The sequence below is a fragment of the Martes martes genome (assembly GCF_963455335.1).
Source record: "Martes martes genome assembly, chromosome: 13".
Lineage (NCBI taxonomy): Eukaryota > Metazoa > Chordata > Mammalia > Carnivora > Mustelidae > Martes > Martes martes.
In genome coordinates, this window is record NC_137901.1 from 37,293,084 (window position 1) to 37,314,333 (window position 21,250).

A 21,250-nucleotide genomic window follows, 5' to 3' on the forward strand; every position below is an offset into this window, starting at 1 on the left:
TTAAGTGCCTAATGTCTAGGGCGGACATGAGAATTAAAATAGAATGTATCATCTACTTTTCTCTAAGAATATCATGTTTTGGAAAAATTACATGGGAAAAAAACTTAAAATCTAAGGTAATACCCTCTCTGGAATTCTCTAGTACAATAATTATTCTCAGGGGATGTGGGAACACACAGGTAGGAGACCTCCAGTCAGGGGTATTTCACCAGTTAGGATCTGTAAGTTTAAAACCTACCAAACTTCACTTTGAAACAGACTCCGTAAATCAAACAATAGCAGGTTGGAATAATAATAGGATGTCAACTTTACAGACTATTCTAAGGACCTTAACACTATAATCATGAATAAATGTGGCAGCATGGAAAAACCTGTGACATAAAAGGAAATTAAAAAGCAGTCTACTGACGTATGCCCAAGGTATTGTTCCAACTATGTGAAATTACATGAATGAGGACTAGAAGGAAAAGAAAAATAAATTGTTAGAATTATGGGTGATTTGCTTTTCATGATTTCTACTATTATTTTCAATAATGGAAATTTTGGAAATCCTACAGAAGTAGAACATCATAGCTAAGACATTGGAGAGGGAAGGCGGGAAGCCCGGGAACTCTGGGAGACATTTGATTCATCTGCTGTACTTCTCACAAGATCCGTCAGAAGGATACATAATTACCAAGTAGCTTGACTTTTGCCTAGTTGGCAGCTAAGATGATGGTATAGCTCTGTTCCTTGAGTAATTTTAATTCAAATGATTGATTGTACATCTTCTATGACACAAGTAATTGTATTTCCACATAACCTATGATCGACAAAACTCAAGTGGTGGGAGGTGAGGAGGGCAGGCAAGCAGGCAGAGGAGGAATACAGGTACAACTTCTGAGATAATCAGAATGAAAGAGATGCACCAAGAATCTGTCGTTTGCCTCCTATAACCTCTTCTCCACCTCCAATCCTACCCTGAACTTCCCAGCCATGAGTACTGCTTTTGGAAATAGCTTTGGGTTCATAACTGCTTGGGTACTAATCTTGCCCCTATTACTTACTAGTGAGGGGCCCTGAACAAGTTTGTAAGCTCTCAAATGCATTTATAACAAGCATAAACAAAATTTCACAGAGGACATATAAAGACAACCAATTTCGGGTAAGATGTCCTATGTGAAATCGCTCTCAGAGTGCTTATGCACAGTAACCTTTAAATAAAGTTTGTTCTCTCCTTAGATTTTTCTTCTCTGTTGATAGGACTCTGGTATTCAGGGGTTAGACTGTTTGGGTAAACTGAAGGTGAATCCACCTTGGCTGTAGGTGGTTTTCAGATCTTACTCCCTCCCCTCCGTTATTCACCCTCACACAGACCAGAATCCCTAGGCTGTAACTGACCTGACGGCAGAATGAGGCCAGGCCAGACTTGTCTGGACATCAAAGACCAGAGTGAGTTTCCTGGGTTGGCTCTATTTGTAAGTTGTATTTAAAATTTCAGTTCTAGGGGCACCTGGGGGGCTCAGTGGGTTAAGCCTCTGCCTCCAGCTCAGGTCATGATCCCAGGGTCCTGGGATCGAGCCCCGCATCAGGCTCTCTGCTCAGCGGGGAGCCTGTTTCCCCCCTCTCTGTCTGCCTGCCTCTCTGCCTACTTGTGATCTCTGTCTGTCAAATAAATAAATAAAATCTTAAAAAAAAATAAAATTTCAGTTCTACCTAATCTGGCTTCTAGAGCTGGCTGCCAATGCAGTAGCCACTGTTCACATTGAGATTAAAGACTTAAAATGCATAGGAAACCTTCACAGTCCCATTTCCAACACTCGGTGGGTACCTGGCTACTGACTATCAGATTAAATGGCAAAGATCTAGAACATCATCATTGCAGGACGTTTAGAAACCCGCTCTTAAGCTCTGAGGGTATCAGTGGGAATAAGATGTAGCCTTCAAGTGGTGTCTCTCATATTCGTGACTTTTCATCTCTCGGACTGGAAACACTAACTCAGACGGTGACGAGGGTAGAAGAAACATTTGATTAAGGGCCTCTATAGACACAAGTATTCCAGACAGCAGCCTAGGGGACAACAATAGCATTCTTTTCCACATGCCACAGCCCACTTGTAATGTGATAAGGTAGGTCAACCTCAAGTAATCTTAGTGACATTTTGCTAGCAAAATCAGTATTACTTAACCAAGTCCTGGTACTCTACACAAAAGGCTGAACTCTCTCTAGATCCATCCATATTGTTGCAAATAGAATTATTGGAGGGCCATCTTGTACACCTGAAACTAATATAGTACCATATGGTTAACTATACTAGAATTAAATAAAAGCAGTTGGAGGGGGAGACGAACCATGAGAGACTGTGGACTCTGAGGAACTAACTGAGGGTTTTGGAGGAGAGGGTAGTGGGAGGTTGGGTGAGCCTGGTGGTGGGTATTAAGGAGGGCACAGATTGCATAGAGCACTGGGTGTGGTACATAAACAATGAATTCTGGAACACTGAAAATAAATTAAAAAAAAAAAAAAGCAGAAATCTCCAATTAAGATATACAACATTAAAGGTTTGCTAAGCAACCGGCAGTTTTATTTCTGTGCAACAGAGTAGTTGTACGAGAGGCAATCCAAGTTTGTGAATGGAGGGGGAGGGGACACGGAACTTCTCCAAATGTTCAGTTTCACTTTGAATTCATCCAATCAATTGTTTGCACAGGCTAGTCCCTAATAATCTACTCTGTCAACAGGGGGCCATCGTGAGTTACCATCCTTGCAGTAACCGCAAAAAAGTCTGAAACCAAAACAATTTGCAGCCCCCCTCACATTTGGCACCTACAAACTTTTAAACAAAGCATCAACCCATTTTAAATGTATTGTCCTCATGATCAATTTTCCAGTTTCTCCCAAAAAGGAGCTCTGAGGAAGTTTTCACCTGCTCAGGTGCATGTGCCTCATTTGGACTGCTGAGCCATGCTGGGGGATAAGGCACTCTGCCTCCAAGACTGGCACAACTGTAAGTCCGTGGGCCACCCCCCACACTGAGTGGGTGTCAGGGCTTCCAGATCACCCCTCTGCTTCCCTAGTCAGCACTCGGTCACTCGGCATACATCAGACATTTTAATACTCTGTTACATCTCTGATCCTTCCACCTTCCCTGAGCAGATGTTACTGCTTCTGACTTTAGAGCGTACTGAAGCCATTAGACAAGATTTTAAGTTTCCCGCCCCCAAACCTATACATTTACCTACAAGGAAGCCATCTTACTCTTTCTTGCTTGCTGCCATGAGAAGGTGGATCCCTGGCCAGTGGCCTCCTGCCTTCTTGAAGCCCTGCTCTGTGACTTATTTTTATTTATTTATTTATTTATTTATTTATTTAATTTGACAGACGGAGATCACAAGTAGGCAGAGAGGCAGGCAGAGAGAGGAGGAAGCAGGCTCCCCGCTGAGCAGAGAGCCTGATGTAGGGCTCGATCCCAGGACCCTGGGATCATGACCTGAGCCGAAGGCAGAGGCTTTAACCCACTGAGCCATGCAGGCACCCCCCCCTTTTTTTTTTTTTAAATTTATTTGACAGAGATCACAAGTAGGCAAAGAGGCAGGCAGAGAGAGGAGGAGCTCTGTTACTTTGTAGCAGACTTTTCGTGCCCCTCTGCTTGGCTCCTTCCTGGCGTCAATGAACTGTGCAGTCCCTCTTCCTCCCCACAGGTTCCCCTTTCTCTCCTCTTCCTTATGGTCAAATATCTTCAGGCTTATCTAAACCTACCCTCTCCACTTACCCTGGACTCTGGTTTGGATTCTAGTTTGACCAGGCCATTGAAATTAGCTTCGCCAGGATCACCAACTTACCTCTTCGTTGCTGAAAATCAAGAGGCACTTTTTAGTCATCATCTTAACCTTTGCAGAGCATTTGGACTTATCAACCCCCTTTGCTCGCTCTTGAAACGCTCTTTTCCTTGGGCTTCCATGACAGCATACACAAGTGGTCTTCCTCCTGTGTGTTTGGCTCATCAGTCTCTCTCATTGTAGGAAACACGCAGAACATAAACGTCACCATTTTCACCACTTACATGTACAGGTCAGTGGTATTAACATGGACACTGGTATACAACCAGCATCAGTATTCATCTCCAGGATGGTTATCATCTTACAAAACTAGAACTACACCCACTGAGTAACTCACCACATCTCCTTCTCCCCAGCCCCTGAAAACCACCGTCCTACTTTTTCCTCCCATGAATTTTATTCTCAGTACCTCGTAAGTGGAACCATACAGTATAGCTTTCTGTGACTGACATTTCCTTTAACATGAGGTCTCCAAGTTTCATCCGTGCTGTAGCATGTAACCAAGTTTTCTTTGAGGCACAAGAATATTTCCTCCTATGTATATACCATGCTTTGCTCATCCCTTCATCTGTTGATGGGCACTTGGGTTGCTTCTATATTTTGGCTACTGTCAATATTGCTGCTATGATAATAGGTGTATTCTTTCTCTTAGTCTAGTTCTTAAACATTGCTGATCTTGGAGGCTCTACTCTATTTGGGCAATTTTACCTATACTCGTGGCTTACTGCTTACCTACTAGTGACTCCCATGGCTGTATTTGTGGTTTATTTTCTCTTTTGGGGTTCAGACCCCAAAGCCCCACATACATCATCCTTTTAGCTGTCATAGGCACCCTACACTCAATACATTCAATACTACGCTTTGGGTCCTTGTCATCACACTTGTAATGTTCTGTTACCCTGGGTTTCCGGTCTCGGCAAGCAGTACCACCAAACCTCCCACTTACACCAGGCACGTGGGCATCATCCCACGTGTGCTAACCACAACACTGCCACTGGCAGAACTTCCAGGGAGCCCACTCAGCTCCATGGTCCCCAGGTGACTATTTCTCACTGCAGCATCCCAGATGGGGGTCCCTGAGCGTCACTCTGTACTCCAGCAAAGACCCCTCTTGATTGGTCTCCTCTTCATGAAACAGCAACCGCTCACCCTGCAGTCCCTAGAGCTGACTTTATTTTTCTTCACAGCACTACCATGCCGCTTACCGCACAGCAAGCACTCAAGGCACCTGTCCACTGAGTTAACCCCTGGTCTCTCCCTTACCGGGTCCCATCTAGCTCACCTTCTATTTGGTATTCAAGTCCATGCACCTCTCTACCCCAGCCGTCACCTCCTTAGCCAGACGCTTGGCATCTTTCACTTTCTCTTGTCATCGCATCCCCTCCCTGCCACTGTCCACACAGCTGCCAGGGGAACCATTTTAAGCCACGAAACTGGTGGTTTCCCCACTCTGCTTCCAGCACTTCAACCGGCACTTGCAGAATACCCCCTAAAGGTATTCACCAGCCTGCCAAGGCCCCTCCTCATCGGTCTCTCCAGCCTTGTCTTTCATACCTCCTGAGATGCTGCAGCTCATTACTGAGCCTCTTTCAATGTAGCCAATATGCCAGAACTTCTCTTATTTCCTTTCCAGGTCTTTGAGGAGGCTGCACACTTTCTGCCTAAACAATCCTCCCTTTTCTCCTGTCCCCCTCTCAACAACTGCTGGCTCCTCCTTTTCCTTCAGGTCTAACAGGTGAGGTCCCTGCCTCTTGGAAGCCTCATGGGACCTCCTTGTGCCAGCTGTGGCTTTGTTCTTGCTGCTAAGGGCTCCCGTGGCATCCTGGACTTGTCCCACCAAGACGCTCAGCATGGACTGTCTGCTCCGTGAGCGTTCTCTGCGGTGGGCCATAGCGCCACCACGGTGGAGGCCCTGACTTTCTGGCCTGAAATGGATGCTCTGTCACTTGCACAGTGATGGGGCCATGGTTAAGGCTTAGTATTTCATAGTTTTAAAAAATTGGCCTAAGACCTTTCAAACATCCAGGTAAGCAGGAAAAAAAAACCCACAAACCTGTACAACAGCATAACATACACTCATACTCACCGGTTAGATTTTTAAATGGTTAATATTTAGCTATATTTTCTTCATTGAGTCATCTCTGTATTTGACATTTTAGAGTAAACATTAGAAAATTCTGAAATCTTACTGACACATCCACAGACCATACGAAATAAGCTACTGAAGGGTAAAGACCATGAACGAAAACCTCTAAACTCCTACTTAAGCATAGATAAGTGAAATTTGGAAATGGGAATATTAAGTTCTAGACCAGATACTTTTATAAATGTGTTCTCATTTCATCGTTTAACGCTCATGAGTTTTAGAGGGAAACCTCCTTAATAAACAAAAGGAACCCTGTAAAAGCCTGTAGCTCTAGGAGAGAAGGAGCAAGAAAAACACTTGCTGAGTGCCCGTGTGTATCTGACACTTACGCTACCTCCAATTATCCTTACAACAAACTCAACATGTAAAAACTCAGTGCGGCCAAGTAATTCGCCCAGATCCTAAAGTAGGAAAATGGCAGATGTAGGAATTTGTTCCACACTTCTCTCTACTACTCATCTATTCCTTACAATTTAGTTTTTTCATTTAGAAGTTAAAATTTAAGGTTTGTTCGTGGTGGTCTGAATTGGGTGAAAATACATGTTGCTTCCACACGCACGTAAAGAAAAAATGTGTGGGCTAAATTCTCTTTTTAGCTCTTATTACAGGGTTAATTACAGCACCGAGCACAGAACAAGCAGGAAGGGAGTCCGAAGCCAGGGTCTGGTGCCATGGCTTGCTCGCCAAACAGCCGGCAGTTGGCTAATCCCTCAACTCTCTTCAACCAACAACGTTCATCTTTACAATGGGTCAGTTGGATTAGATTGAGGTTCCTTCCAGCTGTTTGAAAAACAACACACAAATGAAATTCTTGGTGATTTGCTTCAGTCTTCATGGGATCAGGGCCAGGATGTGGGTCTTAGTGATTCCAGCCCTAGCTCTGGACTGCTCAGTGAATGGACTCATTTGGGGCGGGGGAGAGGGGAGCTGGAAATATAGGCCAATTTTAATTGGAACATCGGTCAGCCAATTAGAATAACCTTCAAACTTACAGAAGCCGATCTCCCACAGATTCTGATAGGACAGCTAATGAGCAAGACTGTATCAAAGGAAGAGCCATGAAAATGTCTCCTCTTCGAAAGAAGACTCTGGCTTCCTCCCTATCCCTGTGTGTTCTCTGCTAGACAAGCTATCCGACTCAGCACACTTTTTATTTTATTTTTTTAAATCAGTCAATTCCATTAGATGCTAAGCTTTAAGAACTATCTTGTTTACCATTATAACCCTAGCTTTTAGCGTGGTGCCCAGCACATATAGTTAGCTATCAGTACATGTGTATGGAATGAATGGCAAATCTCACCACCTAAATGTTCCAACCCACCCCATCTCCAAGGTTCAGCTCAGACGCCATCTCTAACCGCCAGAATCCCGATGTATTTTTCTGTACCTCTCCTATGGTGTATCTCATTTTGTATACAGTTATAGATATCTACTTTGGTTTCCCAGTAAGGTCAAACTCAGACAGAAGCTATCTTCTTTTTTTTTTTTTTTAAATATTTAATTTATTTATTTGACAGAGAGAGATCACAAGTAGGCAGAGACGTAGGCAGAGAGAGAGAGGAGGAAGCAGGCTCCCTGCTGAGCAGAGGCCCGATGTGGGGCTGGATCCCAGGACTCTGGGATCATGACCTGAGCCGAAGGCAGAGGCTTTAACCCACTGAGCCACCCAGGTGCCCCCAGAAGCTATTTTCTGCTCAGCATGGAAACCTTACAATACATGGTTCAGAGCAGGCTCTCAATAAAATTTGTGGAAAAAGCCTATCGTTTTTTTAAAAAAGATTTCATTTATTTGACAGAAAGAGACACAGTGAGAAAGGGAACATAAGCAGAGGGAGTAGGAGAGGGAGAAGCAGGCCTCCCACAGAGCAGGGAGCCCAATGTGGGGCTTGATCCCAGAACCCTGGGATCATGGATCCGAGCCAAAGGCAGATGCCTAACGACTGAGCCACCCAGGCGCCCCAAGCCTATCATTTTTATATATACACACACCAAAGCAAATAGCACACTTCTTTATATATACGAGACACTCTAAGTATTATTGAATTAAATGCTATTTCTGATCAAGTTGTGGTGAGGCTAGTCCTCTCAAATTACAAATGTTTGTGAAAGACTCCAAACCATTTGGGAAGAAATATGGTAAACTAGATTAAAAAGTCCTAAGAATGGTCATATCTCTGAATAATCCACTTCTGGGATTTTGTACTAAAGAAAGAGACCAAAAAGAACCCCCAAATTAGATGGAGTCAAAACAACAACAAAACTGGAGGATATTAGGACACACTGATATCATAATACTGTTCTATTCTAACAATAATTCTGAAGATTCTTGAAAGAGGTTTTTGACTAATGCTAAGTGAAAGACAAAGTTTACATCCAGGATAGAAAAACAGGAATACTTGCGAGAAAAGCAAATATACAAGAGACCAAACAGTTATTTTGGGATGGTGTTATGGGTCATTTTTTTTCTTTCCAAACTTTCCTTTAAATGTACCATTTGTATAATAAAAATTGCTCTAGCCAACATTCATCTTTCCTTCATGTGGCTATATTTTCCATAAACAGTTATTTAGTGAGGACGAAAGCATAAAATTAAATTGTCTACTAAACAGCTATTGCTTCAGGATTTAACTTTAGGATGCAAGCACGGTCTCAAAAGGGCAGCTGTTCTAGGTCGCGAGGTACAAGGCACAAGCCTGGTGCACAGAGTGCAGAAACAGACTCGGATATGAAGCCAACGGCCAGCCTCCGTCAAGGATGCCCAGGAACCACACCCCTGAGATTAGTCACTCAAGCAACTACCAACTGTCTCAGAAACTGGGATTAAGTAAGGAGGCTGAGACCTAGAAAGGATAGGGAGACAAAGGAGAGGATTTAAGGATGGCTGTCTTCTTGGTTAGGGGAGAGGAAATGGTGGAGAATTGGCTTGCCAGCCAAAAGTCACCTACTGCCCGTTTCTGTAAATAAAGCTTTACTGGAACACAGCCGAGCCCATTCATTTATGTATTCTCTATGGTGACTGTCACACTAGAATGAGTTGAATAGTCATGACAGAGACTGTATGGCCCGCAAAGCAGAAAATATTCATGATGTGGCTCTTTATAGAAAAGGGAGCATTTGTCCTGTCGTCCTAGATCTAAGGAGGATTAGAAACACACACCCTTTTTGGGTATTGGGCCACCTTTTTCTATTACTTTTTCTTTGAACAAACCAGCCTAGAAGGTAGGCAACCATAGAATTTATCGTCCAAATGGAGATACTTTTGAGGGTCAAAAGGGGTACTAATGAGACTATATTCCAAGACCATGGAAGTAAACCAGGACCATTCCAGACACGTGAGCCCCCTACCAGAAGGGCTAGTGGTCCAAGAGCAGGTTTCCAAGAGCACTCAAGGTCTGCTTCTAGGTGTACGAAGACAGCTTAGGTGACTCTCTTCGGTGCTTTCTATTTTAACTGCCCTTAGATGTCTTTCTGGATCCCTCTGTCCCAGCTCTGGTCTCAGAAAAGTCCAGTCAGGGTTCAGGATCTCCACTTTCATTAGAGCAAAAGGAGCGAAGTTTACTCATCCCATTTAAATAAATTATTCCGAATCAATACAAGTAAGTATTTTATACCTGCAAGTTTCCCCTCCTTAAAAAGCTATTCTTTTTTTTTTTTTTTTTTTAGAATTTTAGCTTTCTCTTCTCAATTTAAAACTGACCATTAGTCATTGCATTTATCACCACAAAATCCCAAACCAAATATAGTATATTACCCATCGCTTTTAATACGGACACCCTGAAGAATTATTTAAGAATGACGTTTCTAATTTTATTCCAGAATGAAAAACAAAAGAAAATACCCTATATACTCCCTAATATACTTTTTTTTTTTGGTAAAAACTTTCAATGTGGTGGGGAAAGAAGTAAAACTAGAGATGTTTAGAATACTGTTGGTAAAGTCGAGGACGTCTTACACTGAGACTATTCTCTGAACAATAGTAGCGCTCAGCTTTGAAACCTCTGTGGATGGCTTTCCAAATATTGCCATCTGGTGGAATTTCAGTTAATTGTTCCTTTGTTCTAGGGAGCTACTGAAGGTGAATGAACCTTGAAGGCATGAGGGAGAGAGAGAGACTCAGAATACCAGTGGGAAATAAGTGAAGGTCAAATGATTGCTTCTCAAACACAAACCTCAAACTGGGGGAAAAAAAAAAAAAAAAAGCTGAAGTCTTTGTCTCCTTCCCAAATATGCTCCACCCCCTTTTGTAAAGTCTGAGCAGTTGTCTTGATTTCTTTCTTATAAACAAGTGAAATTTAAAAATCGTTTGTTCACAAATACCATGAAATGTCCTGAGGTTACTTGGCTACATCTTAATAGGTTCTCCTTCCACTTATCACTAATAATATCTCCAAAATTAAACTTTAATTGGCTTGACCATTTATAGAGGAATTGCTGATAGCGGTTAATTAGCCCTTCATACACATGGGAAATGGAATATAGTTTGAAAATTAACGTTTTAATGGGGCATGTTTACCGGAATTATAATGCATTATAATTGTATAATGGAATTTTGAAAATAAATTGTTACAAAGGCATGAATACTTCAATTTAATCTGCAGACAAGGAATTCTATACCATGTTAGATTTAAACCTTACCTTGAGCATCCAGGCTCTCTCCCTGGCTGACGAGATGAACTGTACCGTTGAGGCGTGGGATACTGGGATAGCGGGGAAAAAAAAGAAGAAAGAAAAAGAATACTTAATAGGATGAAAACATAGGAGCAAAGGATTTTAATGTAGTTCGTTAGGTGTGGTTAGTAGTGGAAAGGGAAATCAAAGCACACACACAACATCAAAGTTCAGTTGGTTTCACCATAGGAGAGAGATTAAGTTAGCCAAGCCATTTGGTTCTCAGAAAAAATATATATAATATATATATATATATATACACACACACATATATATAATATACATATTATATATATATGATTTTATATATATATGCATATATATAAAATCAACTTTGAGGTTGATTATGGCTTGTGAACAGTATCGTGTCAGTTTTATGAAGATAATTTTTTCTTTTTACCTTTCTCTCTAATGGTCTCATGTGATGAGAATTCATGTATTAGCAAGTAACCCCAGGAAGGAGGACCTCTATGTGGGATAGCAAAGGCCAACATTAGAGTATCGGCTTCCTTAACCTCAGGTTTATTGGCAGGTTTTACATCTGGTACCAACACAGGCTTATTCCAATCAGAAGGTTTTTGAGAGGCCAGGCATTCTAAACAATGCCAGGATCAAACTTCAAAACTATACGTGCCAACAAATGACAATTTCCTTTATGTGCATTAGCTCTTGCTATTCAAAACATGCCCTGGCCAAGTGAGAAGTCAACTAATGAAAGACAATTCTCGAGGCTAAGAAATGTGTCTGAGTTCCAGGTTTTTACGGTCCAGTGTGAGGGTGGGAAGTGGATGGTTCCTGGGGAGGCTGCTTATGGCTTATGCAGATGTTGATTAAAGAAAAAAAAAAAACCCCAAATGCATATGTGCACCAGCCTTAATGGTCTTCCCACCACCCCAAGAAACAAATTAGAAATGACTGCTGCCTTCTACGTAGGTGTCACCCAGCCCATTACTCTTCTAAAATTGTCCTAGAAGAAAACACAAATGCCTTTGGTGCCTATTTGTTTTTGGTTTTGTTTTTTTTTTTTAAAGTCAATTGCATAAAAATATTTGTGGTAGACCCAATGCAAGGTGACCTCCAGAACTGTGTCTGGAGATGTTGCAGGGTGAATTTTTTTTAAGAAAGGAGGAAGGCCTTTTATACCTTTTCTGTAAGGGAAAGAGGAGATGGTGGGGAAAAAATAGGAACAGGAAAATGGTATGTATGGAGAAACTTAAGGTAGGAGCTGATTTTTCAATGTTATATTATTCAGTAAGAGCTCAAACATCACTTGTAAAGTTAGCTTGTTTAAAAAATGTCAGGTAATTTTAAATAGATGGTCTTAAGGACTGAACTCAGGTAAGCTAAGAATTTTTTCTTCTGATAGAATTTCTTCATGTAGTTTAGAGAAGTTAATGTCCTAGCTGTTTTACATCTTTTCATAATTTAATGATCGTTGATAAAGCCAAATAAAAAAATCCATTCCTACCCGTATCATTTTCCTAAGTCCATCAATCTTCCAGCAATGAACTGAGTTACAACAGAACTTTCATTTGCCATTGTTATTGAACTAGTACTCAGTACCTATGTTATCAGAGAAAGTACTGGCCACCAAGCTAGGAAGAGTACAAGGTTCCTAGTTTACCTATCAACTAGATAATTCACCCTTAAAAAATTCAGGATTGGCTATATACAATTGGCCCTTTCTGTTGTCTGACAATGGCCCATTGCTCGTTTTTCAGCAGCTGTAATGGATCAGTTTGAAGAATGGGATCATTTATTGAAAAGCCTTTGCACAAGTCATTCCACATATTTTATCCAATTTAATCTCCAAAACCTTAATACAAATAAAGAAGCCGAGGTTCAGAGTAATGGAGCAAGGGGCCCATATCGTGCATCGAGAAAGTGACAGCTTCTAGGAGTCGGATGGACGTGAATGTCTACTCCATCCTTCATCCGCAGCACACCTCTGTAAAAGCCAGATCCTCGCTATAGATCTGAAACCCCCGGAGAGTCTTTGGTCTGCTCCTGGCATATGAGCGCTTGAGAGGGCACAGCCTGGCAAGGGTGGAAACACAAGCCCCCCACCCCCCGCCCCCGCCAGTGGGGGTGGCAGGTAAGGCAGTTTTGTCTGTGATGTTTGACACTGGCAAGGCAGTTCTCCATAAGTCTCACACTTAATATAAAAATTAAAAATGGAGCATGGGGGACGCCTGGGTGGCATAGTCGGTTAAGTGGCCAACTCCTGGTTTCCGCTCAGATCATGATCCTCAGGGTGGTGAGATCGAGCCTCCATCTGGCTCCATGCTCGGCACAGAGTCTGCTTGAGATTCTCTCTCTCCCCCATCCCTCCCCCTCCCACTCGTGCTCTCTTTCATGCTCTCTCTCTAATAAATAAATCTTTAAATAAAAAAATGGAACATGGTATAAATATAAAATACAAAGCTATGAAAAACAAAGAAAATCTTTGAGACCTGGGGCCTCGCAAAGGGTTCTCAGCCTTGACACCAAAAACACAATCCATAAAAGGGATAAATTGGACTTTCTCAAAATTATTGTCCCTGGGAGTTAGATGCAAATATGAGGGATAAATTAGGAGAAAATATTTGCAAACCATATATCTAACAGAGGACCAGTTCCTAGAATATATAACGAGCTCTGAAAACTAAACTCAACAGTAAAAAAAGAAAATTCCATTGGAAAGTGGGCAAAAGACATGAAGAAGCATTTAGCTGAAGAGGTTACACGAATAGTCAATAAGCACATGAAATTATATTTAACATCGTTAGCCATTAGGTAGGTGAAAATTAAAGACCATAATGAAATAGCACTATACACTTAGAAGAATGGCTAAAATAGAGAGGTGAAACACTGAGAAGGAATTAGAGCACTCATATTACTTGTGAGGGTGTAGGATGGCTCTGCTACTCTGGCAAACTTTTTTTTTTTTTTTTTTTTAAACATGCAACTACTATACAACCCATCAATTGTACATCTTGGCATCTTTCCAAATGAAAATTTATATTTATAGCAGGGGGTGTGTGTGTGTGTTGTTGTTGTTGTTTTTCTTAGCGGTAGCCAAAATCAGAGACAACCCAGATGTCCTTCAGCAGGTTAATGGTTAAGCCAACTGTGGCATACCCTTTTACCATGGAATGCTCTCTGGCAATAAAAAAAGAACTACTGATACACACAACAGCCGGGATCAACCTCCAGAGAATTATCCTAAGGGGCAAAAGCCAGTCCCAAAAGGTCATATACCATGATTACATTTATCTAACAGTCTTGAAATGAGAAAACTGTAGAAATGGAGCACAGGTTAATGGTTGTAGGAGTAGGGGGGAGCAGTGCAGGAGTTGGGGGAGGAGGGGGTGATCATCAAAGGGCAACACTAAGCTTGAACATGTATCCTTGTCAATATCCTGGTTGTGACCAATTCATAAGATGTTATCATGGAGGGGGAAGAAGTGACTCAAGGGCACATGAGAAAGCTCCATATGGTTTCCTACAACTACATATTCACGTACAGTGATCTAAAAACCAGGTTTAATTTAAAAAAAGATTGGACAACGACAGTGGAGCAAGAATCTCTTATTTTCCTGCTTTTCCAGAGATGAACAGAAGCTCTGAGACAGGGCGCCTGGGCGGCTCAGTGGGTTAAGCCTCTGCCTTAGGCTCAGGTCATGATATCAGGGTCCTGGGATCGAGTCCCGCATCTGGCTCTCTGCTCAGCAGGGAGCCTGCATCCCCCTCTCTCTCGGCCTGCCTCTCTGCCTACTTGTGATCTCTCTCTCTGTCAAATAAATAAATAAAATATTTAAAAAAAAAAAAAAAACAGTGGGCAAGATGGGGTCGGGACTTTGCCCCACTTTGTACAGATCCAAGAAAAAATATTTCTAGCATCCAGGATTCTAGCATTTGGAACCCTCTACTGACAGTCTTCTGTCCAGTCTTGCCTATCTGAGAATTCTCTGCTGCTATCCCCTCTTTCCTCCATGTCAAACTTTCTAAATTTTCATTGAAAGTCAAAATAGAGGGCACCTGGGTGGCTCAGTTGGTTGAGTGACTGCCTTCAGCTCAGGTCATGATCCTGGAAGATCCTGGAATCCCGGGATCAAGTCCTGCATGGGGCTCCCTGCTTAGCAGGGGGTCTGCTTCTCCCTCTGACCTTCCTCCTTGCATGCTCTCTCGCTCTCATTCTCTCTTTCTCAAATAAATAAAACAAACAAATAAGTAAATAAATAAAATCTTTAAAAAAGAGTCAAAATAGATAAAAATACACGGAAGACCAGAAGGAACTTCAAAGTAGCAGTTTGATACTTTTGCATATTTAAAAGCATCTCTGATAGCTTTGAGCTGATGCTATGCAAGAACGTCCCCCAATTCTCACCCTTACTGGTCCAGGTCTAGCATTTCGTCCCGCGTGGCTCTTATGGGTGACAAGGCAGGTAGGTATGCTCTATTCTGCACTGGGCCACACTGAAGAGGATAGAACTGTCCTCACCCCCACACAAAGAGGAGCATGTAGAGTCTTCCCTCATGTTTGGAAAGACCCTGTCGACTTTCACTCTTCCTATTTTGAGCACTACGCAGCTCCTCAGAAAGCCAGCCCCTTTCTCTGGTTTGTTGGCTTTAACTGAAAAGACCAAGTTTCTTTGTTAGAAACAGAGTCACGACATGGCCACACTCTTTAACAAAGCACATTCTCTGTTGCTACAAAAGTCCATTCTCCCTTGTACTCTAGACATCTCAAATGCTCTTTCTTTGAACAAACTCAGAATTCTGACATCCCATGGGTAGAGCCCAGAACATCTGTCCCAGCTTGAGAGTACCCGCCGCCTCCCCGCCCCCGCCGCCCCCCCCCCCACCGCCCCACCAAAGTCTGGTGATAAAGCCCTAGGCACATAGTAGACAACAGAATGAAGAAAGGGTTGTAGAGATCTTCCAGTCATGCCCACCACTGGGGAGAAGATCTGGCTTTTCCTTCAGTGCTACGTATTTAGCCAGTGAGGTTTCCGACCATGCAAGGTTAAAGCCTTTTCCTCACAGAGAGACCCGAATCCCTGCCTCTCCAGTTGCTCCTGGGTTTTCCAAGAAGGGAATCCCACTGGGATGTGAACCAAGGTTTTTCTCCCCTCAGGAGTTGACTAAATTCTCTTTGGACCTTCAAAATGAGCTGTATCCTGAATTCCAAACTCCCTGTGGGTGCTTTCAGATATTCAATCCCTCCAGTTGTAGATCACATTCTTTAGGACGGGAGCGCCACAGCTTTCTAGGAAGAATGCAGCTCATAAACGTTAACAGAAGGTCACAGGCTATTAATCCTTCGGCTGATCCTACTCCATATTAGCCTTCTGGAGAGCCCTTCCTCGGCCGAGCACCAGCTCAGTTAGTGGCCTGGGTTGGGTGGGCTGGGCTCAGAGCCATCCCCAGGGCGGCAGAAGGAGGCTGAGAGCCTGCCCGGTTTAACTTCCCTGGGGAACTAGCGGCAGGATTGCCGGGAAGCACAGAGCTGAGCACGCACCACGAAACCAAAACCAAATGAGATTATCCATCGAGTAAGAGAGGTCAAATTACACTGAATCTTGGGCATTGAGTGTGGTACAATGCATTCCTCTCCTTAAGCAAGCCAGACTACAAAATGACCCATATTGTATATTTAAGGGCTTTGAAAAATTATAGCCGGCTGATAAGGGGATTTTGGTGGTATACATTAAGAATGGTAATGATGTTATAAACTTCTTTTGGTCGTGTGATTTAGGCTTCTATAAAAATAAAGTATAATCCCCCCAACTGTCTAAAGCCATAGCTATAATAAAACAGAAATTCAGTTATTTTCATACAAACTGAGCCTCATCCCCCTCTCAGAATCCTCCTTTTTTCCATCTGTTACTTCCCATGCGAACCAGGATTAAAATAATTTGAGATTGCCCTTTCTATTCTAGAATGCAATATCCACCATGCCAAAGGCACAAAAGTAAAATTAAAAAGACAGACGTGAGACAAACTACATGAGAAATAACCTGTGCATTAATTCTGTGAATATTTTTAATAATTACTTATCCTTTTATTGGTGTTTAATCAGAGATCCCGGAAAATAGTTGGACTAGAAGAACGGCTCACAAATATGACCGATAATGAAATGTAGCAGAATGTTCACGAAGCAGGCAAATAGCACAGTGACTGGGATCAGATTCACTTTGAGTCCAGGGTCCAAATTTAGCGTTCAGGTTATCGTGGAAACGAAATTCTTGCTTTGCACGTGTCCTATCTTTATCGTCTTATTCCTTTGACTGTCCAAAGAAGCAGCACAGAAATAGAGGAGAAGTGTTGAAAGGGTAATAGGAGATTTGAACGAGACGTTGGCTGTGGCAGGAGGGTTGTTAGGACACTGGGTATCCAGGGTTGCTAGGACCTCCCTCCAAAGATGGATAAGCATGTCCAACTGTAGTGTCATGCGGGAAGGCTTTCACACTAACATTTTCAGTAGTCTGTTAAAAGCGTGAAGTGGATGGAATTTATTGAAATATTCAGGATTATTCGCATAGCTTCTACCCCTAAGTTTTCTGTTGGGACTAGTGTGCACCCTGTGATAACCACCAACACTGTTTTGGGGGGTGCTGCTGTGGGGGTCAAGAAGAGTACCACTTACAAAATGCTTGGGGGCTGGATCAGTAACTATTCGATGGGGAAATGTATGCTGAAGTCCAGTCACCTGGGAAATAGTGCTGCCCCAGAGCGGAAGCACCAGTTTTATGTTGTTGTGGATAAAACTTGGGTGGGGAGTGAGAACAAAACCCCAATCTATTATGGGAAATATACCCAGGCAAAATACCCAACTTGAAATTTTTTTTAAAAGATTTATTTACTTGACACAGTGAGAGAACACAAGCATGAGGAGAGGCAGGCAGAGGGAGAGGGAGAAGCAGGCTCCCTGTTGAACAGGGATCCTGATTCAGGGCTCGATCTCAGGACCGGATCATGACCGGAGCTGAAGGCAACTGCTTAACTGACTGAGCCACTCAGGTGCCCCTCCAACTTGAAAGGTTTCTTAAAACCTTCTCTTTAGGGCTGCTTGGGTCACTCAGTCATTAAGCATCTTCATTTGGCTCAGGTCTTTGTCCCAGGGTCCTGGGATGGAGCCCCACATTGGGCTCCCTGCTCAGTGCTCACTTATCTCCCGTCACTGGTACATGCTTGCATGAGCACTCTCTCTCTCAAATGAATAAAATCTTCAAAAAATTTAAATACTAAAGGGATAGATTTTGTCTATTAGGGTTGAGATTTAGAGGGTAACAAACCAATGCAATTTTTAGGTTTTGTTTCCATTGAGAGTGCATGCTCCAGTCCAACTGAACAAACACATCACAGAGAGGCGCCTGGGTGGCTCAGTTATTAAGCGCCTGCCTTCGGCTCAGGTCATGATCCCAGGGTCCTGGGATAGAGCTCCACATTGGGCTCCCTGTTCAGTGGGGAGCCTGCTTCTCCCTCTCCCACTCCTCCTGCTTGTATTCCCTCTCTTGCTGTCTCTCTCTGTCAAATAAATAAAATCTTTGGGGGAAAAAAAAAAAAACAAAAACACATCACACGGCACCCATGGGCTGAGATGTAGGGATACAATAATGAGCAAGGTGGGCCTTGCCCTCCTAACTGGTCAGTTATAACTGCCCCCCCTTTTTCTGCATAACCAAATCCCAGAAAATAAAGAGTAATTGTGGAAACTTGTTTATTGTAGGAGATCCCATAGCTGATAAAAGGCCAGAGCTGGGACACAAACTCTGGTTTTCTGAGTCCAAATCACATGCTTTCTCTATGGGTTCATTTTGACCCATTTTCCCTTTCTCTTGCCTCATATCAGGCTTTCTTTACATATTAAAATTGCCCATTTTTGAAGCAACAAAACACCAGATTTTTTATACAAGTTCCTATCCATTCATTTGTTCAACATTGAGCACCTTAAGTACAAGTTACCACTTCTCTGCAGCTGGTGTGTGTGAGGTACGGTTTCAGGTATGTTCCCTGGGTCAGTCACTGACTTTCCACAGTTAACCCGCTGAGGGAGGCAATTTCTTTCTTTTTTTTTTTTTTTAAAGATTTTATTTATTGGGGGATGGGAGAGGGTGGTGGGGAAATGGACATTGGGGAGGGTATGTGCTATGATGAGTGCTGTGAAATGTGTAAACCAGACGATTCACAGACCTGTACCCCTGGGGATAAAAATACATTATATGTTTATTAAAATAAAAAAATTAAAAAAAAAATTAGAAGTCTAAAAAAAAAAAAAAAAGATTTTATTTATTTATTTGACCGAGAGAGATCCCAGTAGACAGAGGCAGGCAGAGGCAAAGAGAGAGAGAGAGGGAAGCAGGCTCCCTGCCGAGCAGAGAGCCCGATGCGGGACTTGATCCCAGGACCCTGAGATCATGACCTGAGCCGAAGGCAGCGGCTTAACCCACCAAACCACCCAGGCGCCCAGGGAGGTGATTTCTTATTCTCATCTTACAGATCCACGAACAGAGGCTTGTGGCAGGGCTGAGACTTCGGCCTTCAGAGCAGGGGTTCATGAACACTCTGTTACGCATCTGCTATATCCGAGAGGCCCAGCTGAGGGCTGGGTGTCTAAAGGGTGAGCAGTACATGGTGTGGCCAGCAAGGAGCTCACAGACACACTAATAACTACACCATGGAGGCAAACATATCGACAGGGAAGTGAAGAACAACAGGGAAAGACTTAGGACTGCTGTCCCTTTGGAGGAGATGTAGGATTTGAAAGCCCTTTCTGTTTTCCTCATTCAGAAAATTAGAGGAAAATAAGTATTTTATCTCTGTTTCCTTCGTGGCAGTGCTTTTCAGATTTTGCATCTGCAGAAAATCTTAAAATTCAGATTATGATTCAGTGAGCCCAGGGAGGGGTCTAAGATTCTGCCTTTCTAGAAACTTCTAGATGCTGCTGGTCTGGGAACCACACCAAGGGGCAAGGCCATGATCTGTTTTCAGAGCTCTTCCCACAATCTGCTATGTGGTAATCGGGCCTGAACTTAGTGAGATGGGGCATTCTCTCAGATGATCCCAAATGAAGTCAACTCATTTATAGCTCAGATCTTGCTACCAAGGATGGAACAAAGCAAAATTAAGGAGCTAAAGTCCATTCTTGGAGCACATTTTCCCTTGCTTCTCCTCTCTCCCCCACATCCCTAATCCCCCAGTGGTCATGTAGTTATCCAGAGTTTCAGGTCCTTAGGGAAAGCTCCCTGATTTCTAAGATGTTATGTACTTAATTAACTCATCTGTGCAAATGTGTTGGGGAGTGCTAATCACAAACATGTTATTTCTTCTCTGCTCACCTAAACGGCTGGTTCTGGAGCTCGCTACACTGGCACCCTCGATGATGCCACTTACGTTCCTTTGCATAGGAAATAGACTCAGCTGAGTTCACCACACAGACATCCAGTGTGTTTGAGAGATAGAAGAATGCTCAGATGAACTACCAAGTCGTTTCTCTAAAGCAAAAAAGGAGCAAAAACTTAAGCAATTTGCAAAAGCAGGACGCCTGGGTGTCTCAGTCAGTTAAGCATCTGCCTACGGCTCAGGTCACAATCCTGGGGTCCTGGGGTCGAGTTTTGCATCTGGCTCCTTGCTCAGAGGGGAGCCTGCTTCTCCCTCTGCCTGCAGTTCCCCCTGCTTGTGCTAACAAATAAAATCTTAAAAAAAAAAAAAAAAGTTTGCCAAAGCTAAATATTTCAGTAAACTCTAGTATACCTGAACTATCATTCTGCTTCAAAGTAGCAGGTTAGGCTTTTGAGATCGCCTTTGCTTTCTTTCTTTCTTTCTTTTTTTTTTTGTAAAGATTTTATTTATTTATTTGACAGACAGAGATCACAAGTAGGCAGAGAGGAAGGCAGAGAGCGAGGAAGGGAGGCACGCTCCCTGCTGAGCAGAGAGCCTGATGCGGGGCTCGATCCCAGGACCTTGGGATCATGACCTGAGCCGAAGGCAGAGGCTTTGACCCACTGAGCCACCCAGGTGCCCCTTGCCGTTGCTTTCTAACAACACTTCCAGACAAGTCCTGAGGACTTCTCTAGGTGCACTTGCATTTTCAAACTGAGGGAAAAGAAGGGACTATCGATGCCAGAACTTGGAGTCCTCGTCTGTACTGGGCTATGTACCCAAAGTGGATTTATCAGCCAATTTTTTTTTTTTTTTTGAGACCCCATGCCTCTTCCCATGGGAAATAGGAGGTCATTACAATTTAATGGCTTTAGGAGTTAAATGGGCCTTTAAGAGCTACTTGGGGAATCCAACTATCCTTTGTAAACCTGCCTGCTGCACACAGCATGGCACCTGGCGTGAACTTCCCTGGGGCTGAGGTTTTCTCCCTTACGTGACTGTGGATATACCATCCAAACTCGGGGCTCCGGCTCCGAGTGTTCTGTCAAGTGCAGTTAGAGTGTTGCTGCTCTGTATAAGAATTCTTCAGCTATGGCAGATTTCTGTGTAAACGGAAAACTCTCCCATTCGTCATCACGATTTGAACACATCTCCCTTGCCAAGTGGATCTGAGTATTAGTTATAGGATGAGGAAATGTCAATGTAGGATCAACCCTGGGGAAAACCAATGGCTTAGAATGGGAGAGAATG

At 43.0% G+C, this 21,250-nt stretch overlaps 1 protein-coding gene across 3 annotated transcripts in view; it reads right to left on the reverse strand.

Annotated features, from left to right (window-relative positions):
• MAPRE2 (microtubule associated protein RP/EB family member 2) overlaps positions 1-21,250 on the reverse strand; it is a 159,830-nt gene that overhangs the window by 117,603 nt on the left and 20,977 nt on the right. For 2 of the 3 annotated variants that reach the window (XM_080821685.1, XM_080821684.1), the window contains one exon: positions 10,601-10,662. Coding sequence is in view for 1 of the 3 variants with exons in the window: in XM_080821684.1 (XP_080677810.1) it covers positions 10,601-10,662 (62 nt within the window). In the remaining 2 variants the exon portion in view is untranslated. Of the gene's footprint in view, positions 1-3,752; positions 3,833-10,600; positions 10,663-21,250 lie in introns of all 3 variants that reach the window. The other variant, XM_080821686.1, reaches the window with a different exon arrangement.